This window comes from Chelmon rostratus, chromosome 5 (genome assembly GCF_017976325.1).
Source record: "Chelmon rostratus isolate fCheRos1 chromosome 5, fCheRos1.pri, whole genome shotgun sequence".
NCBI classification, from domain to species: Eukaryota; Metazoa; Chordata; class Actinopteri; order Chaetodontiformes; family Chaetodontidae; genus Chelmon; species Chelmon rostratus.
In genome coordinates this window covers 6,406,299-6,432,126 of record NC_055662.1, presented here as the reverse complement: position 1 = coordinate 6,432,126, position 25,828 = coordinate 6,406,299, and the positions used below count along the sequence as shown (strand labels likewise).

At 44.1% G+C, this 25,828-nt stretch overlaps 1 protein-coding gene across 1 annotated transcript in view; it reads left to right on the top strand.

Annotated features, from left to right (window-relative positions):
- zmat4a (zinc finger, matrin-type 4a) overlaps nucleotides 1-25,828 on the top strand; it is a 132,145-nt gene that overhangs the window by 85,234 nt on the left and 21,083 nt on the right. Inside the window, exons 5-6 of the mRNA XM_041937757.1 lie at nucleotides 6,767-6,988; nucleotides 21,689-21,785. Coding sequence (XP_041793691.1) covers nucleotides 6,767-6,988; nucleotides 21,689-21,785 — 319 coding nt within the window. The remainder of the gene's footprint in view (nucleotides 1-6,766; nucleotides 6,989-21,688; nucleotides 21,786-25,828) is intronic.

The following is a 25,828-nucleotide window of genomic DNA, read 5'->3' as shown; positions in this document are numbered from 1 at the left end:
TCAAAATTTTAGATTTTCTGTGGTTTATGACCAAATACCTGCAGAACAAAAGACATTGGCAGCAGCCACAGATCTGCTTTGTGTTTAGTGCTAATTTGCAAACTGCATGCCAGCATGCTAAACTAGGATGGTCCATACATGGAATACCTGTTAAACACCATATGCTAACATTGTCATTGTTAGCATAGCATGCTGACCTGAGTATTCAGCCCAGTGCAACCTTACAAGCGGCTAGCATGGCTATTAAGACTGAGGGGGGCATTTAGCAAGATTTTTAGCTCATTTGAGGCACTAAACATTCAAATTGCATTTGTTATTATTTACAAAAACATTCAACAAACAAAAGAAAAAGTTATTTTTCACATGACCTTGCCTTCCTGCTACCTTCATGAGCCTCTTGGTTATTTTTTCTTGACCTTAAATGTTTTACGGCAGCTCCAGTGCAGCATAACTGAAGCAGGCATGTTGTATTTTTGTATTATTTTTTTGTCTGTTTTCAGAAATAATGTCATCAAAGAAGATTAAAAGTTTAAAAAACAAAATTCTCCCACTTGTAAATGGTTAAAGAAATGTCATGTTCTTGACTGCAAGCATGCATTTATCCCACTAGCAGAAGACACTTTATGAGAAGCAGTACTGCTTAAATAGTCTGATACTGTCAACTCAAGAAAAAGTGTCCTTTCTTGAACTACTGCTCCAAGTTCAACAACAAAAAAGAGTTGCTTTGCGCTCCAGATATATGCAGCATACATCAAAACTGGCCAGCATTAAATCTAATTTAACAACACTTCATGCAAATCAGATGAACGTGGAATGAATGTGAATGTGGCTGCACTCATTTACATCTACACCCTTAGTAAATATCACGCTAAATTGAGAAATTGTTGTGGTGCAAACATTTGCACCCCTGACAGTAATTTACTCCACGCTTAGTAAAGATCCCCCTTGTTCTTCTATTTCCAGCTTTACAGAATCTAAAGGACTAATAGTCTGCAGTTCAAGTTCAGCTTTGTAGGACTTCAACCTTACAGATAGTAATAAATCTCAGAGATGGAGATCTTTGTTTGCTTTCTATGACCTGCACAGTTTGCAGAGATTCCTCCTCAGAGACGGTGAAAACATGAGAAGATGTTGCTTTTCTGGAGTGGTACGTTCAGGCTTTGTAGGCAGAGGAGAGGGTGTTGGGTAGAAAGCCCAAAAGGGAGCAGCATTGTAGGAAGAGATAACTGCATGGATTCAGAGCACTTTGATCCCCTCTCCTCACGGATGCTCAACCGCCTCAGATTTATAACTCTGTTCACGCTAAATAGGTCTGCTCTGCACAATGCCACGCAAGGAGGGGATTCAGCTTTTAAACACATCTCAGTGCTTTAAAATAGTGACACATTCTAATGGATTTTTAGTTTCCTGTTATTCATAGGCTGGTCAATGATGAGCTAAATCTTCACACAAACTCCCCCATAAAGACAGGGCAAATAAAAGAGCTGAATAAATCCATTAGAATTAGCTTAAGATTGACAGCTGACAGAGCCGACACAAGAGCTACACAGAACAGCGGAAAGTCCAGGAAGCGGAGCGGCCTCAAAACCTCAGAAGTCCCATTTGTTTTTAACTCCTCGCCAGTAGAGCCCAAGTACTGCTCTGTAGTTTAGAAAATGCACTTGTAATAGTGTGAAATATGGCTCTTTATGTAAAGCTGCCTTTTGAAATGTAAGCTTTTCATCTAACAGGAGAGGTATGCATCTCCCTGGAGACAAACTCTAAGTGGTATGAATATGACTAATGACTGCCATAGAAATGTCTCTACTGAAGGACGGGGAAGCGACTGTCAGCTGCCACAATCTTTAGAACTGCTGATGAAACCTGCATCGCTCTGTCCTGCGCTTTGTCGGCCACCCGCAGATAACCCACAAGTAGTTCTCGCAGCGGTTATGGAGGATGGAGTTGCATCCTCACCAAGAAATCACCGGTTGGTTGACATACAGAATCCTGGATGATTTCCCTCACTTGACTGCTGTTTCCTCCGTTCTCCAGTTGATCCAGTGCATCCAAGTGGTTGGAGTTGTATATGACACTTGAGATTTAAACGCCATGTCCCCTGGCTTCATATATTCATGCACTTGCTGCAAATTCCAAAGCGAATAATAAATAACTGAGCTCTCAATTTGCTGCCTGTGATTTGCAGGTAAGGGGTTTTTTTTGATGTGGCTGCACCACTGGAGACAGAAGAGAGAAGAAAAACAGGAATGAAAAAGTGCACAAATCATCAGATTTTTGGTACAATCACGTGAATGCAGAGACGAAAGAAGCTTTGATCCAAAATTAGCTGTAAAATTCCCACTTTGGTGAAACCCTTTATATAAATGTAACATGAACACTAAACTGTATTTGAAAGAGAGGACTGTAAGACTGGACTGTGTGCTGTGTTCCTCCTCTTTACAATCTGACCCTTCACTCTCACATTTGGTCAGACACCAGAGAGCTTATCAGGCCAATACAATGCTGCAGCGTGTGTGTGTGTGTGTGCGTGTCCTCTGACTAACCAGCTACATGGCTGCCATTATGAAATGTGGCATGTGTACTGTCTCCTTGACTTGATGATGATAAATCAAGACCATCAGGCCGGGATGATTCATGCCCTGGTGTGCTGCTGATTCTCCCCAAAAATGTTTTTCTCCGACGTCAATGTCAAAGAAATTGTACGGCTTGAGGAGAAAGCTGCGATCCTCTCAGGGTGGGCTTCTGGAGTGTTCTCAGTGCTTAGCGCTGCGTGTCCACAGCTCACAAATTCATCTCTGTGCAGCAAAATAAGGCACATTTTTATCTCTCTCACACTTAAACCTATAATGTAGAGAAGCGAGGGCCTTTTCAAAGTGTTTAAAGTGTCCTTTTACGCAGCAGGTGCCACGCCGAGTCGACGCCATCTGCCTCTTGGCGATGGCTACGGGCCCCGCCTTCTGAACTGAGCTGAACCCTCAATCAAAGCACAGAGGGGTGTTAAACAGTATGGCTGTAATGATGCACTAAATGGGAGGAAAGGGTTTGGTTCCTTTATGCGCCTGCTGGGTTATCTATGAGACTGGAGAGCCATGCTGCAATAACGCAGCCTGTTATGAATGAGGAGTCTGCCACCTCGTACTCGTAAACACTGTAGGTAAAGCCGGTGGACTGCGAGTCAAAGGGCCGGGGCACCCTGACGTACGAGCAGTTCGAGTATTATATCTGTGTGATTACACTGAGCCGGAGGAGGATGCAGTACATCGAGGTCGTGGCGCTGATGATGATAAACGATCTTTGCTTTGGTCTTGTAATCACGCCCCTTTAATTCCTGAGTGTTTGCAGAAAAGCGTTTTGGCCGAGTTTCACTTCTTTGCTTCTCATTTCCTCTCAACTTTTTGGCCATCTTTAACACGAGAGGTTTAGTATAGTCGGCACTTTCCCTATGCCTATTCTATCTTAAAGATTTATTCCAGTCCAAGTGCTGCGTTCATGTACCACAGTTGTAGCAGGTGCCACCCAGGTTTTCCAGCGTTTTCCTTCACTTTCACTGCTTTCATCAGCCTCTTCTCCAGCAGCAGACAGCAAAAGTCTGCAAGAACAAAACAAGAACTTGCGCCATCCTAACTTGGTTTCATCCGTATCCACGAAACTCGCCAACACTCTCTTCTGAGGTCGTCTTTAATCCCTGCTGTCTGCAGCATTCGCTCCTCTCCGCCCTGCTGCCGTTAAAACACATCTGAACTAACCACACACGCTCAACACACTCGCTCACGGACTCTCTCTCTCTGTGATGCTTGGCCTCGGGGGCTCGTGTTAAGTCGGCTAAAAAACTAAAACTAACTAAAAAATACTGAATAAACAACAATATTGGATCAATTTTCAAAAACGCACTGTCTTCATCTAAACATATAAAGTGTTATACAGTATACAACATAAACTATTGAGGAAGGCTCTGTTCCAAAACTGGATTTTAAGTTATTTGATACAAATGTCAGCTGGCTTTTGAATGAGGTTGTTATTTCCCAAATGCGCAGATGACAGCGGAATCTGTTTCCACGCTGTTTCTCTATTTGCAGCGAGCTTTCCGAATGCTGCCCGCATGTTGTCAAACTGATGAAGCTGTTTTCTTAATTTGCTTGTGTGCCATCTATTTGCATGTGTGTTCTTAAGTCGCAGGGCGTGGAGCTCTCAGGGCCGCTGCGGAAATCAGACAAACATCATTAATTATTCCAGGTCATTTGTCAAAGCTGTTGCTCAGATGATTTCATGTCGTCGTGTAGTTTCATGTAAAAGGCTTGTTTAGGGCTTCCTCTGGTGATTTACTCCTTCACTTTAAAGCCTCAAATGCTTACTTGAATGCGATGGGACCCCTGTGTATACACCCGAGCACTTTAATTGTCACCGTTTATTGAGTGCAAATGGCTTTTGGACAGAGTGAAACAGAGAAGCACCATTTTTTATATCCGATTTCAAATTGCTAATGTCGGTAACATGCTGTCGAGAAGCCAGGCCTGAGCACGCTGTGCATTTTGAATCCGCACTGCAAAAGGCACAGACGCAGTCATGAGGAAGGCCCCTGTCAATAAGTGTTGTCTCAGGTCAGTACAGCAAATTCATTTCAGAGGACGCTGTGAGTGTCGTAACAGCCCACGAGGACTCGGTGAGGTGATGCTGTCATTAATCTGTCTGGGACTGATGCTGATTACATCTTCTCATGTGATTGCGGAGCAGTCTGGGAGTATTACAAACTACTGACCCCACGCATAGGTCACTGCAAGACAATAACACAAGATGCCAGTGCTGCCAGAGCACCTCTAATGAGTTATACGTTTATTTATATGTCGATCATCTCAACATAAAGACTGGAAGCGAGGCAAACAGCCGGCCTGCTTTCCCAATACGCTCACTAGGACGTCTGAAGCTCACTAACCAACAAGCTGGTTAGTTGACATACTCGTTGGTTTAATCTGTGAACAAACAAAAATGTAAACAAGCTGCAGCTTTAGGGAGTTGTGTGCTGTAACTCCCAGTGACGGTCACCACACAGATGAAAGATAATGTGTGAATTAGTGAGTCTTGGAGAGATGCTTGGAAAGTCTTGGCCAGCTGCTTCCAGTCTTTATGCTAAGCTTAACAAATCTCCTCCAGGAACGAGCTCCAAAGTTAGCTCAATACTACTGTATTCCTGTAAATGGTCATAATAATATTGATAAATATCAGATTATTATCAGTCGAAAGCAGTTTGCAGAACAGCTTTTAGTTCAGTGACGATCAAAGGAGCAGGTGGGTCTGCTACTGTAAGTGGTCCTTTAGTCTGCAGTTCAGTGGGTGCAATGGCTGTAGAAGGGCTAGTTTGAGTCTGTGATTCAGCAGCTGAAGTATAGGGCAGAGGCCTGCATGATCTCTAAGAGCTCCTTTTGGCCTGAGAAATGCATTACATTCAGAACAGCCCCTGGGCTTCTTTTCTGCAGCCGACCTCTGACCTCCTTGCGAAGGGGACTACAGGGATTAAATTAAGTCTGACAATTTACATTGGCCTGTTAGTTGGAGAGGTCACCCTATATCCACAAAGTCGCGGATTCAAATCCTACATAATAGCCGGCCGCTGCGGATGAGAGCATCAACCACGTGCTGAATGTAAAATATAATGCCAGCGTGAACTCTGCTGTGCGTGCATCTCAGCTCCGGCTCACTGGAGGCAGAACTCAGAATAAACAGAGACAAAATGCTGACAGTTAAAGGTTCTGTGATGTTGACTGGTGTAATGGAACATAATGGCACAACACTAAATGTTGACTTAGGGTGGGCCGAGCGGTGGAGTGTTAAAACTGATTAAGTTGATAGTGCTGTTTTGTGTCGGGGAGCACTCAGCGCAACGTTCGGGGTTAATGCTGTCATCCATGCATGAAGGCACAAGTGGGTAGCCACGAGGAGAGCAGGCTCTTTAATCCGTTTGCCAAGTAGAATTTAGGTTTTCCTCTTCAGGCATTTAATGGAGATAACAGCTTGTTATTCAGAGGGCCGCACTAGCAGGGCCGCAGTCATTGTTACATTGCTGCTGATCAGTGCTCATTAAAGCCCTTACACTGTCCTCTGTCCGCTGGCTACAAATCCCTGCTTTAAAAAGCCAACTTGTGTTTTTAGGCTGTGTCGACTTGCCGTTAGTACTCTGCATTGTCATTAAAAAACCCCAAAAATATTGCTGCCATAACTCACTTTTAAAGCACTACACAGCAAAGCTATTTCCTCCTGAAGCAGTGTTTTTCCTGCATAGAGAATTTAGAGGTCGCCACCTTGCTCCGCTCGCCTCGGCCAAAATGTTACCACTTTGGACAAAATTACATAATCTGTCATATTCACATATACCAAGCAAGAGTTTTGCATTGTGTTTAAATGAGAGTGAAATAACACCAAGATGGTGAAAGGTGAAAAGACATCATACTGCCGCAGGATGGACTCACGCAACACAGAAAAGACTCAGGATGAAGGTTATAGATCATCTGTTAACTGGTGAATATCCTTTGGAGGCTTACATCAACTTGTAACCACTTATAAACTTGCAAAACAGATCACCTCTTTCTATATAACCAGATTCTGTAATTCTATATAATATGATTCTATAGAATTTTAAGCACTTTTATTTTAGTTAATATATTTGTTTGTTTTTTTAAAATTGGTACACATTTAAGTATGTTGCTATCAGTCACAGAACCAATTAAAGCCCCTGCTGAACCTCAGCTTTGTGTTTTTGTTGTTTTTCTTTCAGAGGCGTCTCCCAGTCCTGTAAAGAGTTCCCCAGAAACGTCTCCCATGACCTCCCCGCGACAGCGCCGCGACTCCGACCGTTACTGCCAGCTATGCAACGCCTGGTTCAACAACCCAGGCATGGCGCAGCAACATTATGATGGCAAGAAGCACAAGAAGAACGCCGCCAGAGCAGACCTGCTGGAGCAGCTGGGCAAGACCCTGGATATGGGCGAGATGAAAGGTCGGGAACGATGCTGAAGTCATGTAGAGTTCGACTGTAATGTAATTTTCAGTGCATTGCCGATCAGCGTGGTTTAAATCAGATTCATGCTTTTTTAAAATGGTTTTAATGGTTTAATGGTAATGTTGACTCTTTGCCAAGCTCTTTGGGCCCCGGGCCTCGGCGTCGCACTCAGACTTATGTACAGTGACGGAGGGAGCAGCCATGGCAAGGTGTTAAGTAATAATATAGAGTCCTATTGACCTCAGAGCTTCTCATCCAGAGCGTAACATACATCAATGGACAGGCGGTGAACCTAGTGGTAGGAGAAACTGCCAATAATAGAGAGATCTCCATGGTTCAAGCGCCTTGTCAGCAGGGGGGCTGAGGCTGAAGCAAACTGAAGTGGCTTTAAGCAAGACCCTGATACCCCACAGGCTCCAGGGGTGCTGTTCACTGGCTGACCATGACCTCTGTCCTGCCTGCTCCCCCAGGGGTCAGTGACATATCTCATTATTTGTTATTAACAAAGGTTTGGCTCTGGGAAGTTTCTTTATGAAATGTGCAGGCTTTTAGGGTCAAGACATTTTCTGCTCCTGTATGTTCTTTTTAAATATATAGACATGGCAAGAGTGTAGACATTCACAAATCATTGTCACACACACCAGCAATAAAAAATGATGAAAGTATGAAGTGAACAGGAGTGCCCAAGACATAAATGCTAACTTTGAGACTCACATGAAAAAAAGTTAAATTCAAACAACTGCCCAGGCCTAGGACCACAGATAGTGGAGCTTAGCTCTTATCACTACAGATGTAATATATTTTTGGCCACAAGCAGGATTTTGGTGGCGCTGTTTCCCCCTTTTTGATAGAAGTAAGGCGACCCTGCGTTGATGTCTGAGTGACAGACAGACAGTGCAGCAGCAGAGGCAGCAGCAGTGTTTCTTTTTCTGTTTTACAGCTTTTTATCAAAGCTTTGTTGTCTAACTTTTCAAAATATAGGTCAGGCTCATTTTTTTGAAGTAGTAAATTAACATTTCTCAGTTGTATGAGCGAACTGTTTTTCTAAATTTATATTGTCTTAGCATGGACAGGTTCTTCTTCAGTTTGCAGGATGGGTGATGCATAGTGAACCTCTGCATGGTGACATACAAGCAGCTGTCTGGAGCGGTTATGTGTGTCCGAGTGAACGTGCACACGAGCGTGCATGTCTCTAATGTGCCGGTTCTGCTAATGTGCAAACAGCTGTCTACGTAGACAGCTAGCAGACATGGAGCAACATTAGCATTCATTCAGAGTCACGTTTCTTGCTGCCTGCATTAAGGGAGATCTTTTTCATTCTCACTGTGCCTCATTTTCAGTCTCCACCAACTTCTGAGAAAAATATCTGGCTCTTAAGCTGTTCAGTGCTCCACCAGCTAGTTGTTAACTTTGTCTGGCTGCTGTTTGGTGCTGAACAGGGAGCTGACAGTGGGGTTATGAGAGCTTTTTTCACTTAAGGCAGCTGGAGATGCATCTAATGCGACTGAAGTTATGGGCTGTAAAACCAAAACAATGAGCTGAAAGAAGCTGAAACTATGCAGGGCTGAGGGGTCTGTAATCGTCACATGTCAAGTGGGTCGCTGTCAGAGAACAGAAGTTTATATAAAAGGAGTTGAAGAGGAAATTTTTGTAATCACTTTTCAGACACTGTAGCCAATAATGTGTCATGTGTAATATTGATCAGGGATAGGGAGCAGCTTTACATTTGGAAAAAAATTCAGATCACCGCTGAAGTGAAAGGCAGCCCCCCCCCCTGGCTGGAGCTGTCAGCTTGACTCCTTCTGCACTCCGCCGGCATGTCACAAGCTGTTAAATTTACAGAGAAGGAGAGAACGTTCTTGCTTATCCTCTCCCAGTCACAATATGTCAATAACAATTACACAATATTATTCCAGCCGGTGGAGGGCCGGCTGCCAGAAGAGCAGAGGGAGCCCAGAGGTGTTGTAAAGGGCACTGGTGCATGACCACACCGAATGGGAGAAACAAGTCCTCACAGATGATTGGATACGGGCCCCTAACTACAGGCTGATTGGTTCTTTATGCCCATAGGTGCACTGTGGCTGGTTGAGGGCAAAACGAGTGGTTGCAGTCGGTTCAGCTTTGTCATGTTGGCTGCCGAGGTTTAGAGTACATAATGTCTATGTCAGGTATAGTTTATCTGTGCCATGGTTATGCAATATCATCACTCAGTATTATAGTAGTAGTGGTATAGTCGTATAGTTCAATATGATGCAGTTTTTTACATAGAGTTGTACATAAATCTGCACACATATCAATGCTTACAGTATTACATATATACTTGGGTTGTAACTGTATATGAATGCATTATTTTGATGTGCATGGATAACTTACCCTGAACAGATATAAAAAGCATCCCTTGTGACTCCATCAGATCCTGTCTCTCGATCAGATTCAGACCTGTTGTTCAGTGTCAGTGCAATCTAGCATGATTTTTCACGATACAGATGTGCCAGAATGTAAACAAATAGGCTACAGACTCAAACATGGAGGCGTGGTTTGAGATCAATGCTCAAACATTCAGTGAGGTTCATCCTCAAAAACTTTTATTGAACATCAGGCAAGGGATAAACCTCGCCTGATGTTCCACGGGTGTTATTCTTACCTGGCGGTCTGATATTGAAGCCTGTCACTGTGCGCCACTTGACAGCAGATGGGAAACTGGGCTGAGGTTATGGACCGTCGTGAAGGTGCATGCTAATGGGCCCAGGCAGCTTTTCAAATTTCTGTCATTAGCTTTATCGTTCTTGAAGGGACATTTCAGACTTAATTAATTTTCACATTATCACATTTCAGATTTATGAACATAAGTTATCAACCCCACAATGTCTTCAGACTCAGTGATTGTTGCAGTGAAATATGTGACATCACGAAGCACTGATCTCAATAACAGAATCACGAGAGATTTGGAGTAAAGGTGGTGTTGCTGGAAACAAAACTCTGGGTTGTTCAAAGGCTCCTCTCCACCTCTCCGTCTAACCTAAAGCCATCTCCGTCTTTGGCTTCAACTCTTTTACACTACGCCTGTTTTGCAAGGAGCAGACGGATTCGCCAGCATCAACACAGTCATTATGAAGAGGCTGAAAATGTCAGCATGCTAGCTGCACTATTCAGCACTTGGGCTAATGAGTATTTCTCTCCGGTGATTATCAATTAGTAATGAAGTGGCAAATCATCCTATCAGGCAAAACCAGCACTGTGAGCCTGTGGAGAAGAGAATGGGACCGCAGCAGGCGTCGAGGGCAACCAGGCAGTCGGGACAGCGAGGAGAGCCGGGAGATGCTGCCGCTGGAGAACTGGGAGCGCTCTTCTGTTTTCCTCTTTTCATCTTTCTTCATCTCCTTTATGCCCGGTTTGCCTCCTCCCTTTGTCCCCTGCTCGCCACTCCCTCTCCCCGACCTCCAGCGGCGTCCTCGCGCACTTCTCGGCTTGCTGAGAAAAAGTGCAGTCTGACGCTGAAGATTGCCATGTGATGAAATATTCAGCAGCACATTGTTGTTGTGTGTACAGCACTGTGCAGCTATGGAAAGGAAGCAAATGCATGGGCAGGCCATTAGCGCTCCGCTGTTCCTGTGTTTGACTTGTAGAGAAGAGGGCATTTCAGGGGTCAAATGTAGCTGCTGCCCACCCAGCTATTACTGCAGCTCTGACCTGCATGTGATGGTCTTTAAAAGGAGGTCTTTAAAAGTTTGAAAGCTATCTGTACATACACAAATGATGCAGAGTATATAGCATATTCACCAAACAGTATGAGAACATACAGAAAACACTTTGCAGGATACTGTAGATGTGCATAAATGTGCACCTGCAGTCTTGCAAATGGCTTTAATTCATTTTGATCAAGGTTTCGCATTTCACTGCAAACTGCTGTAGAGTTTACAAAGTGTCCTATAATCATTCTGCTCGAAGGTTACAGTGAATATTGTGGAGATGAGATGTTTCATTTACTGTGAGGACTGTAATGTTTGCAGAATTACAATAATATGGACTTCTCCCTGGTTATCACTGTGATGGTGATGGTGATGATGTCTTTCCCTCAAAGATAATCTTTTCTGAATTTAACAGACGCTTCAAGTTTTACTTGAGAATCAGCTTGTTTTATAGATATTTTGAACTGATCTTTTAGTTCAGCAGCATTTCTTACTTGGGATGCACCTTTCTCTCCTGATACTGACTCTGATGCCTCGGCTCAGGGTATCTACAGATACAGAGTGCTGATCTGATATCAGTGCTCTTTTTCCCAATTTAAAACCTCTAGACAGCACTGTGTGGAACTCATTATTTTTATGTGAGGGATCGGCTGGATTGGACGTTTCATGGCTGATACCCAGTGCGTTGAATGAAGTCAGTATCAGAGGTGTTGCCTCTTCCAACAGATCAGATTAGCACATCCCTTATTTATTGGTGCATTTATTGGTGCATGGACATTTTAAAGCACAGTCCATCATCGATTGTAAACATGGTTGGAGTAACCTGTGGTCCCACATTTTCCCAGAAGCAGGTTGTTTCCAAGTTCCCATTCCATTGAATCACTTTTAACCTGGAATAACACCACTCTGCCCCAGGCTTTCTATGAGTAAATGAGTCTGTTGCGATTTAATTATGGTCTTTTTGATGTAGGGCCTCTCTACATTGATATTGCACTTTAGTATGGATGGCTATGGTTAGGGTCTTATTGATACTGGTATTGATAACAGTACTGGATGGGCTGCACTGATGATGCAGTTGGATACTGCCATGTTACAGCAAACAAACACTGTTAAACACATACATGTAGCATCAGCAGTTTTGTCATTTACTTTGCTACTCTTAGCTCAGTCTTCAGAGAATTTCAACACGTCCGTCAGACACAACTACGACGCAGTCTGATGATGCATGATCATTAGTGGATGGCTGCATATACGGGAAAGTTCATTAAACAGTAGGATGGCTATCAAAGAAACGCATGAATGGATCCCAATGGCAACAGAGTGCTGCAGGAGCTTATTGGTAGTCCAGCCCTGACCTATCAGGAGCCAGTAGCAGTCCCTAGCTTAACTAAAAAACTGACACTCACTGATCCTTGCTGATGTGGACCCAAGTCAGATATCTTTCTCTTACTGGTAATCCAAATTTAGAGGAGGATCACCAGTGAATCTATGAAGCCTTGTCCATGTTTGTCCTGATGATGAGAATACTGTAAACTTTCTGAAAAGCACTGCATCTCTCTAACCCATCTAAAATGACAGATTGGGATCATACCGAAGCCCAAGTCTGTCTTTTGAGATTCAAACATTCATCTCCTGTAAGGTTGAAAGGTAGACGGATGACAAGATGGAGAGTCATACTCAAACGCAGGACTGGACACTGATGGCAAATAGATTACTGCGGGTATCTAAAGCTAGAGGAATACAGGGAGATGATTGCCGCTTAATCCTCTTCATTGTATGGGAACATAATGGGACTCCTATAAGAGGCTGAAACATCAGACACAGACCCTTTTATCTTCCTACATTCTGTGTCCACGCAGCAGCTAAATGAAACAGGAGCTGCAGCCTCTTCATCTGTTCTGCTTCAGTGGTGGGAGTGAAAAAGCATCCCAGCTTTACCTGACAGGAACAGACGAGCAGACAGCATAAAGCCAGACGGCGGGCGGCTCGGTTCAGGTGACGCCTCACGTTTGGTGTCGTCTTTGTCATTTCTTGGACGTCAGAAGCGTTGCGGCTGGTCTGAAGCTCGGCATTAACTTGGCAGCAGTGTGACATTATACACACTCAAGTTTCAGCTCATTTAGAGCAATTTCAGCTCTGCCGTTTGCTGTTTCTCTAGCGGTGAACACTGAATCATAAAATATGCCTAAATGCCTAAATCATCTCCTTTGTTTTATTAATCATCCTTACTTAGGCTGTGTTCTTTGCCTAATGTGATTTCCAACACCAGCAGACATGAGATGCTTCCACTAGCAGTCTCATTTCTTGCCAGCGAGGATGGTTTTATACATTTAATAATGCAGAGTAGACAAGAGGGTAGGACAAATTGATGTGCTAGCTGTGGATTGCAGTCGGGATCAGCCATTTGAAATACGATTTTCTGGACTGTGCCAACATATCACGAGTTTATTTCAAGCTCAAGGCACATATTGAGTCTGACCTTTTGACTTCTTTACTGTTCTGACAAGCGCAGCAATGATTGGAGTGATTTTAAAAGGCTGTGACAGAGTGACAGCCTTTTCAAGACGAGCCCATCTTTGCTGCAGACTGCGTTGCAGCTACGAGCCAGTTTATATGACAGAGCATGGGTCTGCACGCTCTATACGGTGCAGCGAGAAAGCACGCTGGCACTAGCAGATGCTGTTTTTGATGCGAGGGAACGGTCAGCTTCCCTTTGTGTTTACTGCCTCATTCGTCTGCAGAGTGATCGTTAAATGTATGTGGCACTTCGCAGAAGATGGAGGAGGACGTTAAAACAATGCTAAAGCACTGAAACTCTTCCTCCCCACAGAAGAGAGCAATCTCTTTAGCCCACATTTATTAATATGTTACATTACTGGTATACATAATGATATTCATGCCACCCAAAGGCGTTACATTCATCAGTTGGTTACAACAGCTGCAGAGCTTCCATCTTGGTGGCATGCGGTTGTGTTTTGCCAAGCATTAGTGCAGCTGGTTATGCATGGTTTGGAGGTGTAGGCTGTGTTAACTGGTGCTGGATTAATTTACTGGATTGTTTTAATTACAGGATCACGGATACACATTGATTTGATTGGCATATTTTAGTGAGAAATGTAGAAACAAGGTTACTGTGCTGCCGCCGTCCCAAGGCCTTTGCTACAGTGAACTCTTTATTCCAATCATTTTTAGACAGATTGTTTTGTCCCACAGTTCTGTGGAGTTTTCACCTGTTGCAGGACCACGTAACCGCATGGAGAGAGAGAAAAGACCAACTGTGTGAAAACAGATGAGCAGCACAGCGCCTGCCGAGCTTCTGTGGTCAGTCTGGCAGCTTCAGCTGGTTATAACAGAAACTCTCTGCTGCAGGCATGTGTCCGTGCCTCGTGTATCAAGAGGTTAAGAGGTGTTTGCCAAAAGCACCACTCCCGGAGACACTCGTACAAATGATTGTAGATCAATGAGCACCCCCTTCCCACTTGTAGAAGGTTGAGAGTGTCTATACCCGCAGGAGGAACCAAAAACTACATGATCTATTGAAGTATTTCTTGTTTTTGTTCATCTCTAAGTCTGTACTTTTGTCATGAACAGTGGTCTTCTTTGTTAAGTGATGTTTGATGGAAGCTGTGTGATAATGTTTAAGTTAGAAAGTGAATAATAGAGAGCAGAGAGAGGTGCTGATCACTGGGAGCAGGCCTGAAAGCCTCGCACACCGGCTCCATGTGCATTTCTCTGAGAAATGAGCAGCGCTTTCATCCTACTCTTAAAGGATAGCTTTCATTTTTTACAACCTGGACCTTATTTCAAGCATTAAATATGCCTATTTACTCACCCAGACAACTTTGGTGGCATTTGGAGTCGTTTTGAAGAAATTAGCCCCAGAGGAGCGGCGCGTATATCCGTATAATGCGAGTACTCGGGGCATCCATGTGCAGCCTCTATAAACGCATAATCTGCGGCGAAACTCGTTCATATTCCAATATTTTGTTATGATATGCTGGTGCTATTCCCCTCTGAGCCCGTGGTGGCATGTTATCAACATCCAGCGTCTCTAAACAACTACCTCTGATGTGGATGATGTCATTACCGACCGGTCGGCTATGAATACGCAATAACGAACCATAGCTGTGCCAAACTACAGCTAAACTAGCCGACCGCCTCTGGGGCTAATTTCTTCAAAACGACTCCAAAAGCCACCAAAGTTGTCTGGGTGAGTAAATGGGCGTATTTAATGCTAGTAATAAGGTCCAGGTTGTAATAAATGAAAGTTGTCCTTTAAATTAGAAAGTAAGACAATGAAACACATGGTAATGAATTCAACAGCTGATATATTCTCTGCTTCATTTTCCCATCATCTTCCTCCCCCTCTGGCTGAAATGTCACTTTCCTGATTGGCTTTCCGTATCTTTTCGACCTGTCTTTGTGTGATTTATGGGAAGTTGTTTTCCACATGCTCATATTCAGCCGGCGCGATCAGGAAACGATGACAGACTGACACAGCAGATGATGTGAATATTCATGAGCATAGTATAGGATCCACCCCTGCTTCGTTTAAGGTCTAACATGAGTTTAAGGGTAACGTCTGCCTCCAGCAGTAGCTACATCAACCAGAGTTTACGTTCCTAATCAGCAACATGAATTATAAAGGGCAGCTAGCAGAAAGCGGCAGACTGTTTACTTCACATCTTACTAACAACTCAAGTACAGAACATTTCTTTGTGCTGTTTCCAACCCTTTGTGATGTCTGTATTTTTAACTTATAGCACAGTGTTCAGACAGTTAAAAAGCTCCTTTAAAGTGTATTCAGCATCATTTTCAGCACCACAGACAGACTGTAAGAAGCTGTAAGAACAGTGTGCGTGCACACTCGGTCTGAAGTGCCACTGTAGGAAACGCATGCAGAAATTGAAGAGCCTTCTAGCAGCACTCCTAGAAAATGCTCTGAACTTTAGGAAAGATCTGTAACAGGAAATTCTGAAGGCTCCATCCACACCCAGCAGCTACCGAGCCCCTGCAACCAGTCCCAGATCGACATGAGGTGATCACCTGTTCATGCAGGAGAAGCCTCAGCGCTCTGTCTGTCTTTTTTGGATAGCAAAAGACAGCCTACAGGGCTCAGGGTAAATATAGAGACACTTGCATGCTGAGTCTCTTGTTTTGTCGTTTCACCAACTCACAGAATAGAGTTGCAAAGTTTGAAGGGGTGCTGTTCCTGCAAGTGTTTTCCCATGTCAGTGTTTCCTTTTAATGATGTCCTCAATGTTACGTCAAATAGAAACACAGGACCCTGCGATTAACGCACGGAGATCATATAGGTCGGGGGCATTGAAGTGGCATTTTTAGATTTTCTTGTCGATCACTGTGCCTTATCAACACTAACAGTTACATGAAGTTTAATAACCTTTAATTTAATTAGAAACATAACAAATTGTGGTTCCAAATGCACAGTTCCTATTTCAGTGAGTCAGGAGGTAATGTCTAATGGAAGAATGAATGGGGCTACCCAAAATATCTTCTCCCACTTTGGAACTCTATTAGCATCAATGAACTACAGTGAGTACATTTGTTGCCCACAATTGTTATTATAGTCTGTGCAATCAACAGTTGCAGGCTTAAACACACACTACAGCTTTTTTATTTATTTTTTTATTTTGTGTGTGTGTGTGTGTGTGTGTGTGTGTGTGCGTGTGCGTGCGTGTGTGTGTGTGTGTGTGTGTGTGTGTGTTATAGGCCTAATAATAACCACAGCTCTTCACATTTGAAAATTGCATGCTTTCAAATCAGGATTTCAATATGAAACCAGCTCATCACTCAGCCCGTCCCTATGGCCGATATACAATCAAGCATCACTGTGCTCTCATCTAGCGTCGCTGACAATTTGCTGAAATCAATCTGAGAAGGAAATATAAGCTCATTCAAACTGCTGTTTTCACTTCCATCCCACTGTCAAAAGAACAGCTCATCATACATCATGTCTGCTGCGTCTCTTGTTTGAACCCAGAGGATGGCTGCAGACCGACCGGCACATGCTCACAAAGTGCTTCTCCTGTTGGTGCAGGGAGGAAGCTCTCTGCATGGACAGGGGGGAGATATTCACGTTAAGAGCAATTTTATTTACGAACAGTGTGCAACAAACGCATTTTACACATATTGAACAGTACATGCATTTGTTGGCATGAAGCACCCTTCTGGGCTTTGAGTCGTTAAATGCCTCAATGGAGAGTGACGTCATCTCCCACCAGTCTCATTGGCTGTGAAATGAGGCTGCTGTGAAGTCTGCTTAGAAACATCTAAAACACCCTCCATGTCCATCTCTCACTGACTGTACCTCTTTGCTTTTCTAGACTCCTGCCTTGGTTTTCATAACTAAAGTGAACTGCAGCTAGTCAAGTGGTCACTTCAACTAAAAAGCAAAAAAAAAAAAAAAAAAGCACACAGCGACAGAGGAGGGGCTCAATACATGAGCAAAAACACTGAGGTCTGAGCAGCCAGCTGGCCCAGCTCACCACCCTCCTGTTGCATATTATTAAAAAGCGGTGACACAAGGGAACTTTATGGAGCTTAGCGCGATTAATTCAGCGCTAAGAGAGTGTGATTAATCTAAAGAGGGCAGTGACGTATTGTTCTTTGTCAGTACAGCACGAGAGAAAGATTGTGGGAGATGTGTGAAAATTAGCAGCTATAGTGTGAAAAGTTCATAGTTAATGTTGAATTTAGATAATAATATATAACTGAGCTCCTTTTAATAACTACAGTAGGTGCTGCCAGATAAAGCATAGATATGCTGAGCACATACACACCTCCTTCACTCAACTTTGGCAAAGTGGACACCCCTTCATTGGAAATGCAGCAGTGCAACAAAGCAAAACACTAACTTTTTTCCTTGTCTGTGGGTACATATAAATTGCTTTAAATTCCAAACTGGTGGGCTAAGGCAATGCAGGTTTCCATTGAGCAAACAGTGTTAGCCTCTTTGTGTTAGCATTACATTAAGCTCCATTCTCTACATTCACAATGGCCATTAACTAACAGATGAATTGTTTTTTGATTAGTTTGTGTGGTTTTATTGATTTTTATTGAAATATAAAAGGTATTTTACAGCTCACTAACATCTTTCCGCAAATGACCATTTTGGGTGTTCGCCCAGACAACACCCGGCTCAGCTGGAGTGTGACCATTACCGCATTTGGACCTGGTTGTGTCCGATAGTGGTTATGGCTCTGCTGTGTTTGAAAACTCGCCAGACACAGCGACAGGCATACTCCATTCAAAACTGAGGGGAAAAAAAGAAAATATCTTTCAGTATCACATAGACTTTTTGGTATTAAACTGCAAAGTTACCGCTCAGCAGAGAGCAGGATCACACCTGCATTCAGCAGGGATCAAGGACATTAACTCTTCTATTTTAGGTCATTTTGAGCTGTGCACTAAAAAGAAGGTGTTTGTTAAGGGGCTTTAAGCATAATGTAGTTTGATTTGAAAGTGCTGCAGTTCAAAAGTGTGCGGGTACAACAGTGCGGATAGGACTGTTTGAATCCGGCTGGTTGACCTGACCTAGCCTCTCGATACTGTGAAAGGAAGAAGAGCCCTAACACGTGATCAGAGCCGTCAGTCCTGTCCTTTCTTTCTCCCCTTTTTATGTCAGTGCTCACTCCAAAGCACTAAATTCTTCCTCTTCCTGCAATCACAGCTCTCAATCTGCTGCTCTTGTCTTGGATGTGTGTTACATTTGCCACTCCCCCTGACCCTAAATAGACCTGGTAACGGCAGAGGCTGGCAAAGTACAACAAGGTCCTCCTCAAGTGGAAACAAAGGGCGGAGTCTGTCCCTTACTGGTTCACTCTTACGTAACACTACATTGGACCAGCAGAAGGCCAGCCACATGTTTCCAGCCAGTGCCTGTTCTTATCGAGATATTATGTCTTCACCGACTACCCATTTCCTACTTGTGTCCAATTTCAGACACCAATCTCGTCCACAATTGGGTGAGCCTGCTTGTCTTATTGCTTGTCTTATAAAGTCCATTTCACAAAGCAATTCATTATAATATCTCCCTCTGTTGCGAACTATTTGCTTCATGCAGGTTCGGATTTAGCATATGCTCCTTCAGCCTCGGCGCCCCGCTGCAATCAGAGAGGGAATGAGCTAAACTTGCACCATCTGAGCGGGGCAGATGGCTGCTGGTTAATTTAGCATGAACCCTGGACCCGCACCACCTTTTTTCCTGCTCATAAACAGTCCGCACACAGAGGACTACACTCAGTCATACCGCCACCATGTTCCCTCCCAGCGGCTCAGGCAATAGGTCTCAATTAGCTGAGAGACAACCAGAGATTTACTGCCGAGCAAATGAAATAACTCAACTCAGCACCCCAATCTGTGGCTTATTGGTGAGCCAATGTACAGGCCAGTGTGCCAGATATAGACCAGCTCGCAGTTATCATGTTGTGTGAGCCTTCTATGAGATTGGATTGCGCTTTATTAACTTTTCACTGGTGCTTGTAAAGTGAAAGAGACTTTTGGTTCTGTTTATGGGTGTTTTTTCTCTCCTTCTCATACGATGCAATACATATCTAGAGATACACAGCTCACCGTCATATACAAAAACAATACAGATAGATTTGGAGCTCAGATTTGAGTTCTCAAAGGATCTTATCTTTTCGTCCTCTGTAGCCCTACAAATTCCCAGCTATTTTCCTCTTAAAACCCATTCAGAAAGCTGCTGAGAGAAACTTTTACTGAGGAACTGGGAGTCTACAGTCTGGCCCCATAGATAGATGGTGACTACACTGTAGATAGATCTATCTTTATAAATGAAGATCTATGAAGATAGATCTTCATCCTTCATTCTACATATATTCTACATATAGCACCGATTACACTGGATGATCCAGCAATGGCTATGAGATGTGCTTCCTTTATTTATATGATTATTTATTGCAGTTGACACACTGCTCTCAACTCTGCTGAGCCACTTTTAGCCTTAGGATGTTGTGGAAATACAGACCCAGTCAGTTAAATGGGGAGCTGTGATGAGCAGATTCTCATTACACTCATTCATATTCCTTTAGCATCGTTCTTGCTGCTGTTGTTGTTTCTGTAGTTTACCCATTGGCTACTTTCCTAAAAGTTTTCTCTGTGACTTCAATTGAGATCAAATGCAAATATAAGACATCGGATGGCATTTCCCTCTGCATGCATCACCTCCACAACCTTTTGCTTTGGTTTTACGCAATTCCAACTTAACCCGAATAAATGAGACCTGAGCTGCATCTCTTTTCCCGGCTAAGGGACAAGTTAACAAAAACAAACGAGTCCCCAGTGACTCGCTGGCGATGCCTCAGAAAGTAGGAAGTAAAGGTGATCGAGGGGGAGCACTGCAAAGGCCTGAAGGCTCCCGGTGCTCCATCGCTCATGCAAGGCAGCGCCATGAGGGAGGAGCCGCAGGTGGCTGGCAGTGATGGATACCGGGGCCGCTGTATAATCGTTCACCCTTTCAAGAATTGTTTGAGAAGCGAGCTGTCAAAGGGCCACTGCAGAGCAGACCCTCGCTGCCTGCTGCAGAACTTTCATGTCAGCTCATGGCTGCGTCTGGGGACGGCCGCGCAAAATTGAAATCTCAATCCTGGTGGCGGCCGACTGACAGAGTGGTTATTGTGCAGCTTATCGGGAGGAAAGTGAAAGGGAGAGATTTGCCCCTCTCTCTCTCTCGGGGGAATATTGCCCTCCATCAAAATGTTAGCAGGAAACAGCTGACATCAACTTCTGAGGAGTAAGTTGTGAGCGAATGGCAAATTTTCAGCGTTACCTGCCACTGCCCTGAAAGAAGAAAATAACCGCGCTTTCCAAGACTCAGCAGCTCATTCCTCGGTGTGACGATTTAGAGTACATGATCATTCATGGGGGAAATTTGATTGAGGAGGATATGGAAATGTGATTCAATGAGTGCAGGGTGACATTTATTTTTTCCTGGCCTTTAGCTCTGAGGCGTATTTATGGAGGAGTTAACTCAATTGTGAGAGGGAGGCAATGAAGGCGGCCATTTTTCATACCACAATAAGATTAGTACAACATGACAGTGATTATACAGGGCGCTCATAATTTGCAGCAACAGGGCTCTGACTCAGTACCCACTCAGTAGGTGCAATCACAGGCACTGAGGACATCGCGATGTACGCTTGTGAGCAACTTAGACAGCTTATTAAAACTTGTTTGTTCCTAATAAATCGGACGGCTCAAGGTCTCAGGTGCTGTCTATGGCCTGAGGAGTTTGACTTTTGTGACTTCTCTTATTTTATGTCATTAGATTAAGCTGAAGTTAAGGAATTATTAAATATGTGGCTGTACGGCTTTTGGATGGATTGCCATGAAATGTGACGGAGACATTCATGTTTCCCTCAGGATGAATTGTAATATCTGAAAACAGCGCTTCTTAAAAACACATAAAACCGGATGTCAGAGCACAGGCTTAAGGCCGAGCTTGAGGTTGGATTGGATGGCCGTCAGTCATCCCTGGCACATTGATAAAATGTGTTCAGGTACATGTGTGCATAAACACTCCTCCATCTGTAAAACAAACTGAGAAACATAAGCGTCTCAAGTGCTAGTTTTCAGATTCAGCTGTGAAATTTATTTCTCTGGGATTTGAAATGCATGACATTTCATTGTCTGTCTAGTTCAAATTGATTTTTTCCGCTCCATCACCATCGGGCCTCTATCAGCTATGGCAGTCTTGGGAACACACAGGAATACTCACCTACAGTCAGACTGAAATGTATCTCCATGGAGGAAATGTTTTTGCAGGAGGGATGTCTGAGTTTGATGGATTCTGCATCGATTGTGTGCAAGAGAGTGAAAATTCCTCTATTGTATAATAATGTGGAAATGTCAGATGATACTTATTTACATTTCTCACTGTACTATGACTGTGGATGAAAAGCAGGCAGTGCTTCAGAGGTGTATGCTTGTCACTTATTTGTTCTTTGGTATATTTTCTGTTTGATTCCAGGTCTGAAGCGGAGCTACACCTGTGAAGTCTGCAGCGTCACGCTGAACTCGGTGGCACAGTACCATGCACATCTGCAGGGCTCCAAGCACCAAAACAAGTGAGTGGCTCACGCTGCTGTTCACTGCTGCAACAGAGCTGATTTCCACTTTTAACTATTAATGCTGCAGTGTTAAATTCTAAATGCTGCACTTCGTCTTTGGCACAAAAGATGTTGTTTGCTTTGTTTTCATCTGCGCCCTTAAAGTCCTATGCCCTTAAGGAGGTCTTTGTTCTTCAGATACAGCTCATTACACATTGCATGACTAGTATTGTAGAGAGTTGCATTGCTGAAACATTTCAGATGGGTTCATCTTGCTGAAGGGGTGCCGTGATTTCAGTTTCCCATTTAATTAACAGTTTAGAGTTTTAAGAAGTTTCTATGTGAGCCGTTTCCTGCTTTTACACTGTAGCTACCTGCTGGCTGCAGGAATCAGCAAGCTCTTACACTACAGTCACTACAACTGCACAGCCCGCTGGAGCTCACTCTCCAGCAGGCTTCTGTCTAGAAAGAAGCTATAAAACAAAAGCTCATTTAAAGCTGCACACAGCCCGTTCCCTGCCAGCCACAACAGGTATCTTAAATGAATACCGGCATGGAGCTTTTGAAAATTCAAGCACCATTAACCGAATCTACAAACAAATGGGACTGGTACTCAAGTGAACGCTGCTTTTGCATCATATCTGAGTGCCTTCTGTTCAGTCCTTAAATGTTTTAAAAGTACAAAACACACCATAACACAAAAACACATCATAAAAAAAACTTTGATTGTTGTTTTGTTTTGATTTCAAAGTCAACAGCCTATTCTAAATGTTGTTGAAGCAGTTCATGCTAAGTAGGCTAAATACCTGTACGACAGACAGACAGAAATCATTATTTCATCAAATATATACACGTTTGCATTCAGAAGGAAAATACTGTTTCTGGCTAACGGTCTCGTGGCTCCGTGGTTGTATTTAGCTGACAGACACGAGAGTTGCATCAGTCATCTCATTGAACTCTCTGCAAGACAGCAAGTTTAAGTGTATTTCCAAAAAAGCCAGTGTATCACCGAAGACCAAGTGTTTAGATGACATGGTTAGCATGCAAGCAAAAAAAGAGGGAAAGAAAACACTAAAAGCATCAATAGATCTATGGATTCACATGTGCAGTTAGAGATCGACCACAGCCGCTGTGTCTGCAGCCAGATAGCATCATACAGCTCCATGAAGCCATCCCATCAGAGGGGATGGTGACGGGTTGTTTATGTAATGATGGAACAGGCACTGCAGGGATTAAAAAGGCCCAAACAAAGGCTTTTGCTGAATACTTTCCTCTTTTTTAATTAAAGAATTGAAGTGTAATTGTAAATCAGAGTTAAATTCTGGTATTCTTGTAGGCACTACACAGACAGAGTCAAATGAAAACAGCTAGCAGCAGCTGACATGATGTTGTGTGATTTCAGGGGGGGGTGATGTCCTTCAAAGTTGCAACATGTGAAGTGTTTTGCCTTCACTTTGTTTTTTCTCCTCAACTCAACCTACAGGCCCATGCTTATTTATTCTTCTACTTCCTTGGCGTCTCCTTTGACCTCAAGCAGTTTCAGCAGGAACACGAGAGCTGTAAACTGTGTGGGGTTTTGCGTGGGCCCTGGGCAGTAGGTGTGAATGGATGGGGCTTACATGGTGCATGTGCTGGAATTAATTCCCCCTCTCGGCCAGTTTCTGGCTGCGCACATCCGCAGGGGTGCTGGCATCAGGAGACGTGACATGCCGTTTAACAGCCCCGTGCTTTAGTCACGGATGCCTGCAACGCCTCGCCCGAGCCACTGGGTTTCCATGCAGATCTCGTCACATCGTCGCACACGCACACCCCCCACCCGGGGAAGGGCACAGCTCTCGCAGGGGATTCAGACCACACGTGACCCCGCAAGCCCCCACCTCCACCCTCACCGGCCTGATTTCATCCACATATCCCACAACGGTGCCTCGGGTCTATTTAGGACATTTGCTGCAGTTTACACGCAGACAAAAAAGGCTTAGGTCTGTTTTTAAAACTCCAGAGAGGGGCTGATGATAATGTTTAATGTGCCTGGTGTTAGCCGCCTCTTCACTCTATCTGGGCCTACAAATAAGGAGTGGAAACTGGAAAACTTGCCCCTGTATGGCTGATCGATTATGCTCGATTAACAATGTGTTAGTCTTAGTTTTTTATTCATTTCCATGATTTAACCAAGTTCTTAAAAATGAGCTCTTGGTTGGCCTCGCTCCTGATCTCCATTCTGCTGTGTGATTTACACTTGGCCAGATGTTTTTTGATGTTTTTTAGAAAAAAAACACAATTTTAAATGTAGAAACATTTAGAGTGGAGTGTTGACTTGTTGCCATTCAAAAAGAGCAGAGTGGTGAGTCTTAATCTAGTTAATCTAAACTGGCCAATGTTTCTAACTAGCTGTGTTTTCATAGAAGTTAAAGCTGCACCGCATTGTTTTATCTTGACAATGGGCTAAATGACTAAGTGTAATGTGCTGGGGGTCTCTCGTATGGATGAAACCACAGATTGTCCATTTATCATCTTTCAGCTCATCGTTTTGGTCTTGCAGCTCGTTGTTGTGTTGGTTCAGTCTCATTGTTCTTATCATGGTCCTTTGCGGTTGCAGAGCACAGCTGTTTTCAGAATAAAAGCTTTAAAAACCTACTGCACGCTTCTCGCCCAGCACCAAATGGCAGACAACGTTAGCAGCTAGCTCATGAACACGGGGGTCATTTAGCAGTAAGGAGTCAGTTATTTCCCTTGGGAGTTGGTGGAGAGCAGCCTGTGGCATAGCCAGGAGTTTACCTCTGCTGTCGGTTACACTCCTCAGTCAGGCCTTGTCTTCTTTAGCTTCTCTTGTCACAGTCAGTCTTTTCAGTGATAAGCCATTAGCTTCGCCCTTGATGGCTTCAATGTGATATTTTTTCCTTGCATGATTTCTCAATGCTTCTCAGACATGCTTATATTAGTCCATTATTGTGGCGGTTGGTATTGTCTGTGCTGTTATTTTGAAGGTCCATTTCCTGTGTTCTGTTTTGTGGGCTGTAACTTTACGTTTTGTTTTCCTGAGGCTCCCTTCCCCCCCGATGCGTCGAGGAGTGTTTGGGCACACCTGAGTTCACTTCCGGAGATTAGGACGCCTATTTAACCTCTGCGGAGTGACTCCTCGACGCCAGAGTATACTTCCACGTTCCGTGGTATCAGTTGGTCTCAGTCTCCTGTGGTATTGTACGTTTCGATAGCTTGCTGAACTTTTTTGATTAATTGTTTGTCTCTTCTCTTTTTGTTCCAGTGCCTCCCTTGCCCACACAGCCCAGCACTCTCTGGACCTCTCTGAGTTCGTGTTTTGTTTGGACCTCACGCTGCCAGCGATTGTTTCAGTTATTGCCTGTTGTTGCAAAATAAACTTTTGTTAACCTTCTCCGTTTCCGCTCCTGGGTCTCTCTCTGCACCCGCCGTCACAGAATACTCTGGCCAAACATGGACCCAGCGGATTCGGACCCCTTTCGAGCGGCGCTCGCCCATCAAGGACTACGTCTCGGCCAGCACGAGGACATGCTGCGGGGAGTAATGGAGGCAGTACAAGGTCTCAGCGTCCAAGTCCGTGACCTCACCGCTTACCTCAGCCGCACGGACACCCGTGGCTCTCCTTCCTCCCCAAGTCCCACACCAGCGCCACCCCCACCGGCAACCGCTGCAGCCCAATCTACCTCTCTGTCTGTCTCTCAGCGTGAGCCGTATGTGCCGGCCCCCGAACCCTTTTCAGGTGAAGTTGGTAATGCTGGGGGGTTTATCTTGCGCTGTTCACTAGTATTTGATCAACAACCCCTTAGTTATCCTTCTGATAGAGCTAAGATAGCTTATACAGTTAATTTGTTACGGGGCAGGGCAGCGCAGTGGGCTACAGCGTTATGGGAACAGCACTCCCCCATTCTCTCGTCTTTCGACAGTTTCTCGAGGGAACTTAGTCGTATTTTTGATCATTCACGACAGGGGCAGGAAACTGCTAAACGCCTATTCTCCTTGGCGCAGGGAGCGAGATCAGTGGCAGATTACTCTATTGACTTCCGTATCGCAGCTTCAGAGAGCGG